The sequence below is a fragment of the Pleurodeles waltl genome, chromosome 1_1 (assembly GCF_031143425.1).
Source record: "Pleurodeles waltl isolate 20211129_DDA chromosome 1_1, aPleWal1.hap1.20221129, whole genome shotgun sequence".
Classification (NCBI taxonomy): Eukaryota; Metazoa; Chordata; class Amphibia; order Caudata; family Salamandridae; genus Pleurodeles; species Pleurodeles waltl.
In genome coordinates this window covers 537,553,372-537,568,325 of record NC_090436.1, presented here as the reverse complement: position 1 = coordinate 537,568,325, position 14,954 = coordinate 537,553,372, and the positions used below count along the sequence as shown (strand labels likewise).

At 43.5% G+C, this 14,954-nt stretch overlaps 1 protein-coding gene across 13 annotated transcripts in view; it reads right to left on the bottom strand.

The window, feature by feature from the left end:
* CAST (calpastatin) overlaps positions 1 to 14,954 on the bottom strand; it is a 513,209-nt gene that overhangs the window by 311,115 nt on the left and 187,140 nt on the right. For all 13 annotated transcript variants that reach the window (XM_069225757.1, XM_069225792.1, XM_069225782.1 and 10 more), the window contains one exon: positions 7,066 to 7,128. In XM_069225757.1, the coding sequence (XP_069081858.1) occupies positions 7,066 to 7,128 (63 nt within the window). The remainder of the gene's footprint in view (positions 1 to 7,065; positions 7,129 to 14,954) is intronic.

Sequence of the window (14,954 nt, the reverse complement as noted above, 5' to 3'; positions counted from 1 at the left end):
GTACTGAGGAGAATCTGTCAAGAAGAGGAGAGGTGCTTCGAGGAGGGACTCCTACTTTGCTATTTCCTTTGCTGTGTTAGCCTGCTGCCTACTGACTACTGTGCTGCCAGGAGGGACTGTCACTTCGCTACTTGCTTTGCTGTGCTGGCCTGCTGAGTGCTACCTCCGGCAGTGAGGGAGGATTGAAACTGCCCTCTACAACCTTTTTGCTACCCAAGAACTTCAAGGGCTTGCCCCCTGTTGTCAAAGTTTCAGGGCCTTCAAAGACTTTGTTTCCACCAGATCAAGCACTATGGTCTGCAAAGTTCCAATCGTTTGCTGTTTGACCTCCAAGTACAAACTACAATGACCCACACTCTGCACCGATTGTAACCACTCCCACCATGCTCAGGACAGAGGGGTGAACTGTGAGTGAGATCACTACATCAGGACCCTGCAACCCGCTTGGGCTGCCAAGCTTGCCTGCCTTCCATCCTCAAGCCTGCTCACCTGCCACCAGTCCACCGCTCTGCTCAGGGGGATTGCTGTGAGACCAACCCTGACCCAGGAGACCGACATCCTCATGCTCCAGACGGAGCTCAGGTACCGTTGGAGTGTGCGTTTCTGGCTGCCAATCAGCGTGTCACGGGCGACCGGGGAGGCCCTTTTATAAACACTGCTTACCTTTCTTGCAATATCCCACTGGACAGTTATGCTTTATGATCCCTTTATGGAGCCTCATAATCACCCTAAGAGAAATACATGTGTTCTAAGGCACTACAATTGTATACTTGAGAGATATTGATTAAAGTTCTGGTGCTTTGGTCTTATTCTAAGCAGATAAAGATACTTTATTTCCCTACACTGGTGTGGAGACTATTTGTGGTGTTTTTACTGTGTTACTGTACTCAAGTTGCACCAATACCTCACACATTGCCTCCTAAGTTAAGCCTGACTGCTGTATGCCAAGCTACAAGAGGATGAGTGTAGGAAAGTGGAGTGTTATGTGGTTTGGGGTTAGTCCTCACCATGTAATACTCTCACAATACCCCAGAGTTAGTCCTTCGATTCACACTAGTAAATCCTTAGATGAGTCCTCGTAGTGTGGTAAACAGCAGTCATGCTTTACTTGGAGGAACGTGTGTTAGGCATTTCACAGCACAAACGTGGACAATTAGTAATTGATACAACTCAAAAGAATTCAAAGACCAATTTATAAAAAGACAGCTTATTTTTATATAAATTTAGACACCAAAGTGAATAGTATAGGTTCGGGAGAACCGGATATATTGATTTTAGAAGCAATACAAATTCACTGCAGAAATGGCATTTAAAAGTTGTATTAAAAGATGGGTTGCATGTAACCCTTGGGAGGTGAAGTTAGTGCAGTCCCTGGGACCAGATCATGACAGTCAGATCAGTTTTATCTAGTCCATTGAGTTTGGGTGCAGATTCGTCCTGGCTGTCCGTGGTGCTGAACGGGCTGGCATCGAAGTCAATGGCAAGGATGCTACTGGTGACAAACGACCACTTGGAGGTCGAGCTGTGGGGAAATCCTGCTGAAGGGACCAGGCCACAACAGTCAATTTACTTCTACCAAGTATGTGTGGTCCAGGTACAGAGTTGTCCTGGCTGTCCGTGGTGCTGAACGGGGCTGACGCTGGGGCAGATTTTTACCATACACATGGTGCTGTGGTAAAGAGGCTGCAACAACTCAGCTGTGGGGTCACTGCTGACATCAGTCACAAGTGCTGGGCAGTGCTCTCCAATGGCAGCATCGAGTTAAGGGGTCAGTCACCTGGTTGGTGACCAACAAGCCTTGGTAGCAGTAAGCACAGCAAAATGCTTTGGAGATGTCTGGAGGTCCACGGGAGTGTGGTAAAGACCTGTAACTTCGTGGCAGGCCAGACTATAACTCCCACAATGCACTACACTAACTGGATCCAGTCAATCCCTTGGTGGGCCCAACGGCCAGTGATTCTTTGGTTCCAGAGTGCCTTTTTACCTGCAAATTGCAAGGGACTGGTGCCACCAGTCCAAGGGAGAATGAGGATACTTCTGGCTTCCACAGGGGTCCCTCTAGTTGGGAGTGATGAGTTTCAGACAAGGACAGAGGATGATCATGCAGTTCTCAGTCTGTTGCCTTAGGGGCAGAGTTTCCCTTTAATTGCTTTGGAGCACTGGGCGGTGTGCAGTTGTCAGTGATGCAGAGCTTGTCTGTGTCCTTATATGAAGTTAGTCCATCAAATCTGAGGTTCTGATGTCAGGGGCGTCCCTTAAATCCTGGATTTAGGGGAGTTAGGTGTGTGGAGACTAGTGGCCAATGGACAGCTAGCTCCTACAGCTAATCTGGCCCTGAGGTGGCCACATCCGGTGGGACAGGTCACCTTTAGCTACCCAGAACCCTTTATTCTGCCACTCCTAAGATGGCAGAAATCAAAATTTAGTGCTCAACACCCTGATGGCTCTATTCACTAGTCCAGCCGGGCGGCAGGAGGTGTGAACTCCTGCCCACCTCACCCCTTTGTTCTGAACTCGGAAGCACCCAGGCTGCCTGGCAGGAGATCAGAACTCTGTCTTGGCAGCAGCAAGCACAGGAAAAAGCATGGGCTGCTCCAGCCAGAGCACAAAGGAAGGTGGCAAACAGGTGGGCAACCTCTAGTGCGCCACCTAGGTGCGTGCCAGATATATCTTGACCCAAGATTCATGTTGAAACAGAGAAAACCGTTGTTTGACACCACACTTGACATATTTAGGTGTTACCATAATGGAGCTAGCAGCCCTGGTCAACCAGGGCTTAAGTTCATTGTTACCCTATGGACCATCCTGCACTTATAGTGTACCTTAATTAAAAGGACCCTACAGAGGCATATAAGCTTGTGTTTACATGCCTGCATCTCAAATATACTGCACCGTGACTCCTGGACTGCAGAGGCCTTCCTCAGGGGTGCTTCACATATAAGTAAGGCACTGTATGGGATTGTGCCACTCATGGTGAAGACACAGTTGAACTTGAGGAGTGTGCACCCCTCTGGCAGTCTGCAATGGCAGGCCTGCCATCAGTAGTTTGCCTTGGTCCTCTTGGGTGGCACAACCTCGTGCTGCAGCCCTGGAGATCCCTTTACCTCTTATGCTCTGGGTCACATTTGTTAGGGCCCTGCAAAGGGGTAAAGTTTTGCCACTCAGGAATTCACCATATTTAGACATGACAATTTAGAGAGAACCATACACTGGGGCCTGGTTAGTAGGTCTCCGTGCACTAGCAAGGTTGAAAATCTAGCATCTAGGGGCTCAAATGGGGGCAAAATCTGGGTGGCACCTTCAACAAGCCCAGTTTTTTTTACAGTGAGCCCAGTCTAATTTAGAGTGTGTATCAAACTGACCTAGACTAGGATTGTGGTCCATAGTTGGACAGGGTTCATACCTCTGCAAACTAGAGATCTCATCTTCTAACATCCTTCAACACTTTGGTTTTGGGAATCACATGCTGGTGAATTTTGTAGTGGGGATTTTCAACAGCCCTAATTTGGGCTAGTTATGTTATCATTTTGTCCAACGCTATTTCAACTGGCGGGGAGATTCCGACTAATGGAAGGGGGCAGAAATTATCCAAGATTTGAAAAAGGGTGATCCTTGCATTCTATTGAACTATAGGCCCATTAGCTTCATAGATAATCTGCAGAACGTTTTTGCAAGGCAAGTGCTTGAAAAATTATTAAATTGGGTTGAAATAGATCACATTTTATCCCCACTTTAAGCTGTTTTTTTGCCCAAGGACAAGTATCTTTGACCATGTTTTTAGATGTGCTCTAATTTACTGGAAACATGCATTTGTCATGAAACAAAAATTATATGTAGCCTTTATAGATCTCAGAGCTACGTTTGATCTTGTACCAGTGAGAACCTGTGTAGAGTTTTGGTTGGAATCAGTGTCCGGGAATTTGATCAAAGTAATTGTTAGGCTGCATGACAAGACTGATGCTCTGGTCTGCTACGGTAGCAGAGGGGAATTAATGGATCAACTTTGTTTATCCTGTACATCGATGATGTTGTGAGTGAATTTCATGGATTGTAGGAATGATTCTCCAGTTCTAAATGATAAGAAGGTACCCATCCTCCTATTTGCGGATGACTCACCCCTTATTTCCAAAACCCCTATGGGGCTCCAAGTCCTACTTAATAAATTTATGGGTTCTGCAATGCGTGAGGTCTTGGGTTGAATGTCACAAAAACTAAATTTATAATGTTTAGGACTGGAGCAGGTAAGAACTGTTTAGTCTGAGCAGGTACAGAACTTTTAGAAAGAGTTCACACTTTTAACCATCTTGGGGTCAAACTGCCTGACAACCTGAAGTGGGAACCCTAACTTAACAGAGGTAATGCCATTCTTTGCCCCCACAGAAAAATCAAGTTCTCGCTCTGTTTCCCCTGTGTTTGAAGTTCACTGTGCCAAAGCTCAAAGTGCTGCCTCTTTTGGTACTGAAGTGTGGGGATGGGTTGTGTTGACTTGGAGCAATAGGCTTCTGCACAAAATAATTTTGTTAGATCACTTTTCCCTGTTCCTGCCCGAATCCCCCCTAATTCCACTCTTTTTTTTACCTTGGTGTTGTAGGACTCTTGTCATGGGGACAAGACTACTGGTTTTGGGGAGCAGCACCACTGTGTGTAGGGGACTGAGCCAATACCACACCATCTGGTAGCCGTCAGCCTAGCCCTTTTCTCTAGATAGCAGCACCTCACCAAAACCTAGACGTAAAGATGATTGGTGACAACCTGATGCATGACACTCTGTGACTCCTCAGGGAAGTCGTGGGTGGCAGAGCTAGCCCTTTTCTCTCATCAGCATAGGTCTCACACAAAAACATTGGCAGACAAAGAGATGAAGGGCAGAATTCAATGCATTTATTGAAAAGACTGCAAACGATGATAGAATGCATGACATGCGATTATTAGGAAGATGAAACATAGCACAATCAGAACTGCTACCAAGAGTGAAAAACAGATAAACAATCCCAACATACTGGAATAAACATGTGCCTAAGAATTCCTACCCTAGCTTCTGTGCGAGAGCATGGCAGTGTTAGCTCTTTTCTCTGCCTGTACTTAGTCCATGGAAGGAACACACACCCCCATAACTGAAAAGCAGGGGTCTGCCCGCCGTCTCCTAGGTTGTAGAGACAGGGCTGAGGTCAGCAATGTAACAATGAAATGGCATACTGCATAAGGTGGATCCTCTGGCTGGAATGACCTCTCTAACCATCTTTGGCCTGTGTGATGATGTGTTGTGTTCTGAGAAACAGGCCTGCGGTCATCATGTGTCAGAGTGTCGGGCTGGATGCACATTCCAGTGGTGACAATGCTAGATAGATTATCATGTATAGTCCTTGGGCAGCCTTGGACGGTGAAATGTCATGCAAGGAAAGCAATAACAACACGTTCACAGAATAGCAGCTGATCAGAAAAGTAAAACATTGCAGCTAAAAGCCAGTTATGATAAAATGAACTGAAATGAATAAATTAAATGAAGCATGTAACTAGGTAAAAGGGCACAGGCAGCAGGGCCAAGCTAAAATATGTGTGCCCAAGCAAGGCTCTAAAATGAACACACAACATTTCCATCAAATTAATTTCTGATTTGGTTGCCTTGAAGACCCTAGTGTATAGGGCACGCCTTTGGTGTACAATGGACCTAAGCGAACACAAGGACTCTCTTGGTGAATTAATTAATCTGAGTAATGCCATGCAAATTCCCTGGCTTAAATTTGTATATAATTGGCTCCAAGGGTTAGACTTGAAAAAACAGTGGTACAACCCTAGAAATAGTCGTAAGGCAGAAGTTGATGGACTCACGTCTCATTACTGGGCCTATGTTTTGTTTATGAACAGTACGTTGTGAATGGTTCCAATGGGTATCTGACCAATACTTTTTTTGGATTTGAAGCTCTCACCAGGATTCAAACCATTTTTTGATATTATCACACCGCCACTGAGAGTCTGTATGTACACTTCTGGCTAAGAGCCCTGCCACTGAAATCTTTTTCAACAAGTGGAAAAGGGATCTGAATGATACTCTGTGCCCTGCTTGAGTTGTAGTCTCTGAAACTGAGGAACATGGTTTGTTCTTCTGCCCAGAATTTCTTGGCTCTCACCGGAAGTGGATTCGGCCAGTGTGGTTGATTATAGGGAAGACTCACTATTTAACTGCACTGAGGATCCTGAAAAGTCACACCTCTATTTCTGTTGGGTTCACTGTGAGCCGCTACTTGACCAATGTATGGCACAAGCCTGCAAAATTTCTACCGCATTCAGCTCTCTGACTAGCGAAATTGCTTACAACTACGCTACCTATGCACTGTCCATGACATGGCACCATGCTATTTTATACAGGTATATCGGGTATGATGTACATGTTGCACCTTCAGGTATTGTACCAATTGTATTGTTGCACCCTGCACTTTAGTTAATTGGATGAACTACGATGATTGCACTCCTTGCCTTTGCATTTATTGTTCTCCATATGCATCTTTCATTGATGATTCTGTAAATAACATCCTTGGACTTGTGTGACAGATTGTAATGTAATGGATTTCTATTAATTGATGTATCCTATATGATGAGAAATTGTGTCCTTTAAGTTGTCTTATGTTGTAATATTTTAATTACGCGTATATTTTTTTAATGTAATGCGTATGCTTTTATTACTGTGGACTTTGTTGGTTATGATAAGCGAATAAAGTACTTTGAAAATGAACTGCGGTGCAGTTTACAGAATGATCCAAGTCATGTTGAGCCTTTATTTACAATCATTCCCTTCACAGTGACCAGCTTGTCTACATACGTAAAAGGTATCTTAACAGCTAAGACTGAATGCAGTATTCTTTAGGGATGATTGGCACGTAAGTTTCTTTAGTGACAAATCGCATGGTGTCCTCCAAATGCTGACAGACATCGAGGCACAGGTATTCAAGGTGCCGCCTGATCAGGTTTGAGAGACGGTCTCAATCAGAGAAAACAAAGAAATTGACTTAGCTCCCCATAGCTGTTTAAACCAAAAGTAATCACAGAGATATCTAGCTGAAGGATTACCTTTGCCTCTGCAGGCTTCATTGTACTTTCTTTAGTCACAGGTGCAGCAGCTGCAGGTTGTTTCTGCAAAAACAAAAACAAGCACAACAAAATTAATGATGTCCATCGTAAATTTTATTTTAACATCTTATTGTATTACGTCATAAATATAAGCCCGATACAAACATTACAGTGCTTTTGTGTAAGTAGCATGATCTAAAGTCAAAAGTATAATTACCATAAGGAAACAAAAGTATTTGCTGTATCATCAGCCAAGAAGTACTCAATACCCTAAAATACTCTGAAGCATCTTTATACGTTTACAGAAGTGTAACCTAACAAATCCTGAGGAAACTGACTGAGAGGCATGGCCATTAAAATGGCCATGTGTAACCTGACAACATTTTAATCACAAATATATATTTATTAAATTAGTACTTAAAAAAATAAATGCATTGCATAGGGACCCACTGTGCCCTCATTTTGGTCCTCACCAAACACCCTCTTCATTTTCCCACCTAGTACCCACTATATGCTCCTCTTTACCGCTCTTCTGTTCTATAGTCAGTTTAAACCTACATCCAGGCTTGCGTGCTTTCGCTTTTTGGCAATGTAATTAATATTCTCCCTTTCCTTGTTAATCGTGGTAACGTTACAGATGCCAACATAAAGGAAAGACTTCTGATGCCCAGCGTTATTCTCCTTCAAACTTTTAAGTGCACTACTTTTCGTTTTCATATTTGTTTAACTAACCTAATACAAAACCCTTCTGAAAAAGAACCGAGTCTTATAGGAACATTTTAAAGGTTCAAGACACAGGGGGCTTAGAGAGCCTTTAGAGCAACAATCCATGATGACAATGGTTCCAATCTGCATCTCTAGTCAGTGCCCCAATGTGAATTTCAGAGCTTGATGGAGCATTTAACAGTCATTTTGCAGTATTCCATGACTTGGGCTTGTACGGCTTTATAACCTTCTAATCTAATCACAGGGGCTAGGTGGCTAGTTGATGGTGGACAGATCTCCCAAAGTCAGGCATTAGCCTTTGTATAGCGACGCTCTTGAGATCTGGGAGAAACAAGTATATGTAGTCCTTGGCCACATTTGGTTAACAATAACTCACTTGAGGCACATATGATCCGAAGCTGTCATATGCACCGTGCATGGCGATATGTCCCACTTCGATGCTCCGTTATACAGCTGCAACACTGTTCATCTTTCCAAAACCTTTGCAGCAGTGAGACTGGTCATATTCACCTGTCGGCATCCGCTACCTCTATCTCACTTAGCATCTTTCTCAGATCTCATCTATACCTCTTTATTTCGCCTGTAAATTATTTGCAACTGATCAGACTAAACCCCAAAAGCTAGGGTGAGTAATCAAAACCTTCTCTCTCGCTTTGAATTAAATGAGAGAAGAAGGTGATGCACAAAAGGTGGATGGAAAGAATGTTTGGGTGTTTTAGCTAAGCAAAATACCATGCTTTTGTGCCAATACCTCATACTTTTACACATGATGCATTCTCACATGCTGTACAGCTGTGTTTTGCTCATATTTTCATGAAATATAAAGTATTTTTTGCAGAAAATGCTACGTAAGAGTAAGCCATCTTTCTGTTATGCAGCGCGCTAGTGATTTTGCTTCTACTGCTCTCCTCCAGCGTGTTGCTTCATGCATAGCTCTCTGGGAAAGTCAACACACTGTTCAAGGCATTAAGGATTTGGGGGCCCCAGGCAAAACATATTTTAGGGGCCCCCTTACATAACAAGTTTGAATTGTATTACTTATGTTCTGGTAATTCAAGAACGCATAATGTCAAACAATACTAAACTGTAGGGTACACTTTAACAGAGTCACACAAAAACAGCTGAACTTTGTCTTGCCTGGGACCCAATATATCCTTAAAAGGACACTGGGTAGATAGAATCATGGGTAGAGCTATACAGAGAAATAGAGACATTTAGATAGAAGAACAGACAAAAGTAAAAGTGAGAGAAAGTTCACTTTCTCTGGGGACTGCTTGGAAGGTGGGGGCATTGGGCCGTTGCCTTGAAATGTCTTTGATGCGATGAGTTGATGTTCTGAAAAACTGGATACTCTGTTGACTCTCTGGGATATTATTCATCTGTAGGGTATTGTAATAAAGTGCCATTTGTTTAACATGGTCACACCCACTTTTTGACTGGTATGTTAGCCAATTTTGACTAAAAGTGCAGGTGGTTCTTACTGTCCAGGTCCCCAGTGCCAGATCTCTTTCCCTAAAACTGTACAATTGTTCACCAATTGGCAATACCTTTGGCCCTCCTGTAAGTCCCTAGTAAATGGTACCCCAGTTACCTAAGGCATGGGTACAAAAGAGGGTTTCCAAGGGTTGCAGCATGTATTGGGTCACCCTCAGGGAGCCCTCATGTAGCTCATGCAGACATCCACTGCAAGTTGCGTGTCTCGGTACAGCTGATAGTGAAAACACGACATGGCGCACAGCCTGTGTGACATGCCCACTAACACTGCATGCAATATATGTAAGTTACCCTACAGCAGTCCTTCTAGCCCTAAGGCAGGGTGCATCATATTACATGTGCAGACATATCTGCAAGAGCAGATATGCTCCTGCTATGTCTTTGTCGATTCTTAGACATAGTAAGTGATCATGGTAGCCATTTTAAGTACATGTGCTGGACACTAGTCAATACGAGTTGCCCAGCTACATGATGGCTTCACTGAAAATAGGGATGTTTGGTATCAAACATCTCGTATTAATAACCCTCATTGATTTCCTTGATGGATTTACCTAAACATGCACCCAGAGGGCACCTCAGAGGTGCACCCTGAAAACCCTACCAACTGCTGGTCTACTGTTCAACTAGTTGTAGCCAGCCTGCAGGCATGTTTCTGATCTCCAAGGGTGACAGCCACCGCTCTTGGGTGGTCAGGAACAAAGCCTGCTCTGTAAGGGGTGTTAACACACCCTTCCTAACAGGAGGGCCTGCAAATCTGCATTCCAAGGCAGCACGGCAGAGGGCTCCAAAGAGCTCACCACCCTTGATATGCAGACCTGGCTTCCCTCAGAGGGGATGCCGAACCGCCGAACCGCCGACCCTTTCCCCTGTCGTAGAGCCCATTTGGCACCTTGACAGTTGGAAAAATGAACAGACAAAGGCGTATCCACCCCACAGGTCAGTTCCACCCCTAAGGTGAGCTGCCTGGTGTGGCCACAACATTTCAAATTTTGCCAGCTTGGTGATGGCAGAACTAGAAATTTGAAAGTCTGTCATCTTAGTGATGGCAGAACTATGAACTCTGGGACAGGGTTATTCCCACTTCCCACAGGAAGTAGTCATGTGGGGGCATAGTGACCCCAAGGGTAGGAAGTTCATTGCCTACTACCCTGTACTCCTGTAAATGCCCATATATTCAGCATTTAAGGAAGTCCCTTGCACCACAAAATCAGATCCTGCTGACCTGAAGAGGATGAAGGACACAACAGAGATGTAAAAGAGAGAACTGAAGACCACTGATGGACTCGGCACCAACCCTGCCAGCTTGCCTGCTGACTTTGACAATCATGTTAAAGACATCTCATCTTGCAGCTACTTGTGTCACCAAAAGCACAGGAGAACTGGCAGTTTTCACCAAAGAGCCAAGAACCCCTGTGGAGCAGCAGAGCTGCTTCCCTGCATCTTGCAGGCACCCCACGAGACACTGTGAGGACTCCGAGCTGCCAAAACCTGACACCGGACAGCACCACTGCACCTGAGCTCTCTAGCCCAAGTTAAAGTGGGCCAGTGGTGCCAGCATGGTCCTCAGACCCTCTAGAGACAAAGCCCATTGTGGGTCTCCCCACTGCGACCTTCAAGCCAACACCTGCAGCCACTTTGTGCAGGCCCTCTTCTACCGTGACCACGACCAGTGATGGAAATCCGACGGTACGAGAGGCCTCTGCATCTGGCCGCCCCATACCAAGGAGATGAGGACCACAGGTGTTCCTATGTCCCCGAGCCTCATGAGGCCTGAGCCTACTTACTGGTTTGGTTAGACTGGACTCCCAGTCCACGCCTTCAGCCTCTTTCTGCAGCACCCCTCTACCCTGACCACCGTAGGTGACCGAAAGCAGACGATCCTAAACGCCTCTGCACCCAGCCACCCTGGACAGGGGAGAACAGGACCATAGGTGTCCCTACGTCCCAGAGCATTGCAAGAACTGGACACCCTTGTTGGTTCACCCAGACTAGTGCTCCAGTCCCTACCTGCAGCACCTTTACTGACTGGACCAATCCCCATTGACTTCCATGGGGCACCAACACTGAACTGCACCACTGCACCCGGCTGTCCCAGTGCTGCCAGAGGTGACCTACTGGTGTGGCCTAGGACCCTTCCCTATACTCACCTTAAGTCTGGAAAATTGGTCCTGTAAATTGCTGAGAAGTACCTGTTTGCCATATATGTTTCCTCACCCATAGAGTAACGTTGCAGCTTCAGAAAATTGCACTGTGTCAACGTTTGAAACCAGTGATCATTTTTAATGCAAAACATAGTTACCTGATAGTACTGATTCTAGTGCACAAATATATATAAAGACACCTGTTATTTTTATAAACTGGTGTGGAGCTCCTTCTTGAATATTGTGCCCCATTTACTAACTGTGTCTATGGTAAATGTCTAACACTACTCTCTGATAAGCATAAAGCTGTTCAACCACACTACCCCCTAAGAGAGCACCTTGGGATTGCTAGAGCAGGCCCCTGTCCACTAGTAATTGAACCCCTGGACTCTTTACACAGTGTATCGCTTTACACAGTATATCTCATTTTGATATACTATATAAAGAACCAGCTTTCTAAAGTTATCAGCCCCTTCTTTGCTTCTTCCCTGCACATGAGTGTGTATATGTATTCTTATTTTAGGCAAATATGAAAGGAAAATGCACTACTCTATAATTGCGCTTCTGACAATAATAAACGATGATAGAGGAAACCCCAAACATATAGCATAAGATAAAGGTAGCCATGATAAGTTCATGGAAAGAATGTACTAAAGGAGCCAATACATAGAAAATGTTAAAAAGTAGTTGGTAATATTGAAGACAGGTAGGATGCTTATATCAAGCACTTAAAGTGCTTGAACAAAGACAGTCTAGATGTATGCACACAACGATCACATGTAGGAAGCAGGTGAATGTGTTTGACCAGAGTCTGGCTATTCTTACTACAATAGGGTTGAGGTCTCTACTTATTCTTTTCCAGCCATTCAGCTATAGATCTACTGATTGATTTTGGATCACTGTCCTACTGCATGATCCACGTTTGGGTAAGCTTTAGCATCTGGACAAATGGTCTCTCATTTTCCTCTTCAGTGTGCTGGTATACAGACAAATCCATAGTAGACTTAATGGTTGTGAGGCATCCATGTCTTTTGGCTGCAAAACAAGCTCAAACCATCATTCATCTACCACCACACCAGACAGCTGGTATGAGGTACTTGCGGTTATGTGCAGTGATTAGTTTTCAGCAAACATGTTGTGTATTACAACCAAACAAGTTCACTTTGGTCTCATCCATCCAGATGACATTGTTCCAAAAGTCTTGTGGTTCATTCATATGCTTTTGTAAAAACCTCAGCCAAACAGAAATATTTTGGGGAGAGAAGGAGTTTTATCCTGGCTACTCTTACATAGAAGCCCTATTTGTTCAATCTTTTCTAATGGTAGATTTATGAACTCTAACATTTACTTTGTATACAGATACCTGTAGAAATTAAGATGTAGCTGTGTGGTTCTTTAGGACCATTGTACAGTCTGATCTTGGGATGAATTTGCCAGGATGTCCACTCCTGAGTGGATGGACAACCATTTTGAACCATCTTTATTTGTAAATAATCTTTCTGACTGGAATGATGGGCTTCAGATTGTTAGGAAATAGCTTTATTATCCTTCCCAGTGTGGGAAGGTGCAACAATTATTTCTCTGGGACCGTCACAGGTATTTTTGATCTAGGCATGAAGGGCTGCCCCTTAGCTGAATATTCAAGACCAAAACGACAGAGTTTCTCATTGTACATGCAGGTGGCAGCACCTCCAGTTAATCGATTTATCATGTGCACTTGTTTCCCATTACCAGACTCTAATTACCTTGGTGTCTGATAGGGAAGCATTAAGGGTGCACTCACTTCTTCACACAAGGCTTCTGAATGTTGGCTGATATGTTTGTTTAAGAAATTATGAAAAGTGAAATGTGTGTAAGCAATTTGTCACCTGGGTTAGATTTTTACACCGTTAGCGCTGTCTGAGCACTAAATGAATTGAGGTACATATTAATATGTAACTTTTCAAGCATGTGCTTGATTTACGCAAAGAGACAGTGACAAAGAGATTAAAAAGAGCATAACAGATAGCATGCCAGTATGGTTGAAACTCCTTTTTCCCTGTAAACAACCTGGCTCTGGCCATGCTGCATGTCTCCAAATGGTCAACTGCTGCCTGGTTACATCCACTACCACTAGTGTGGGGAAGTGGTACAGTGAGAGAGAGAAAGAAAAAAAACAAATTATATACATATATAGATATATATATATATATATATATATATATATATATACACACACACACACACACACACATACATATATACATACATGCACGCACGCACACACACACACACACGTGAGTGTGGGCATGCACACATCAAATCCGTAACTATGAGGCAGTGCATGTGTTTGGCTGTTTGTGTCAGAATAGATATGTTTGCAAGCACACATGAATGTGCATTTGTGTCTGCTAATAAATTAAAACCTCATGAATTCAGCCTACTTTACTATCTTTACACCATGTCTTTTTCTTTAAGCTGGTTGCACCAACCAGGCAGTTTATTTCTATGGGCATGCAAGTATGTATGTATGCATGCATGCATGCATGCATGATTGGGGTATTTGTATCGCATAAACCTAGTCAAAAGGCAGTGAAAGAGCAAGGTTTTGCAACTGCACAAATTTGATCAACTTGTCCTCTGGTTGACACATTTCAAAGTAGGTGTATGTTTTTTTTCCCATTGGTGTAGATCTGATATACCCCTGTCCCTGCAGCTCCCTTTGATTGGCCCGACAGCTTGTCTGCCACTCTGCTTCCAACTCTCCATCTTAAATGAGTTAATGTTTTAGTGTTATCTGCATTTAAATAGATCGTACTAGATGTGAGCCTAACATATCACAGATCTGTATAAATATGGTTTCATATCAACACGCTTTACATATTTGGGTGCACTCTATAGAGGCCCTCTGATGGAAAAATTAAATAGAATCTCTTCAGCTTTTTCCAACGTTTATTACGTCGTGTTAAATGTAACTTTAGAAAGAGAATTAATCTAGGTTTAGAAGAGCTTAAAATGTTTTTCTCGCAGCATCGACTGTAATTTACAGAAGGCTTGTAATGCCAAGTCAATAAGCTACTTACAACAAAACTACATGCTGACAATGGAAATTCCAGCTGCCCTGTTTTGAAACAGGTTTTGCTTCTTCTATACTCTAAATAATCTCTGTCAATCTTAGAATTGAGCACGTGGCAACAAATCAATTTTAAAAGTAAGAGAATGCTGGTCCGATAATGGAAGCTTAAATAAAATATTAAAATGCCATTTGCACGGATTGTTTTAGCTCATTCTATCTATCTGTCCCACCTACCTCCTCAAGCCCTTTTTCCAACTATATTTCTTTGGTCATGAGGAGGAGAAATTATTAAAACTGGCAGTAATCTGCTTAATATCACAGTCACCAGCGCTCTCCAGAACAGTCAAGGACACTGGTCTTCAAATTTGTAATCTATAAAATGTGAATTATTATACAAACTAAATCGTTTTTGTGTGGTTGTTGTACCCACATTTCAAACAAAATTAGAGTGAACCTATATCCAATATTTTTCA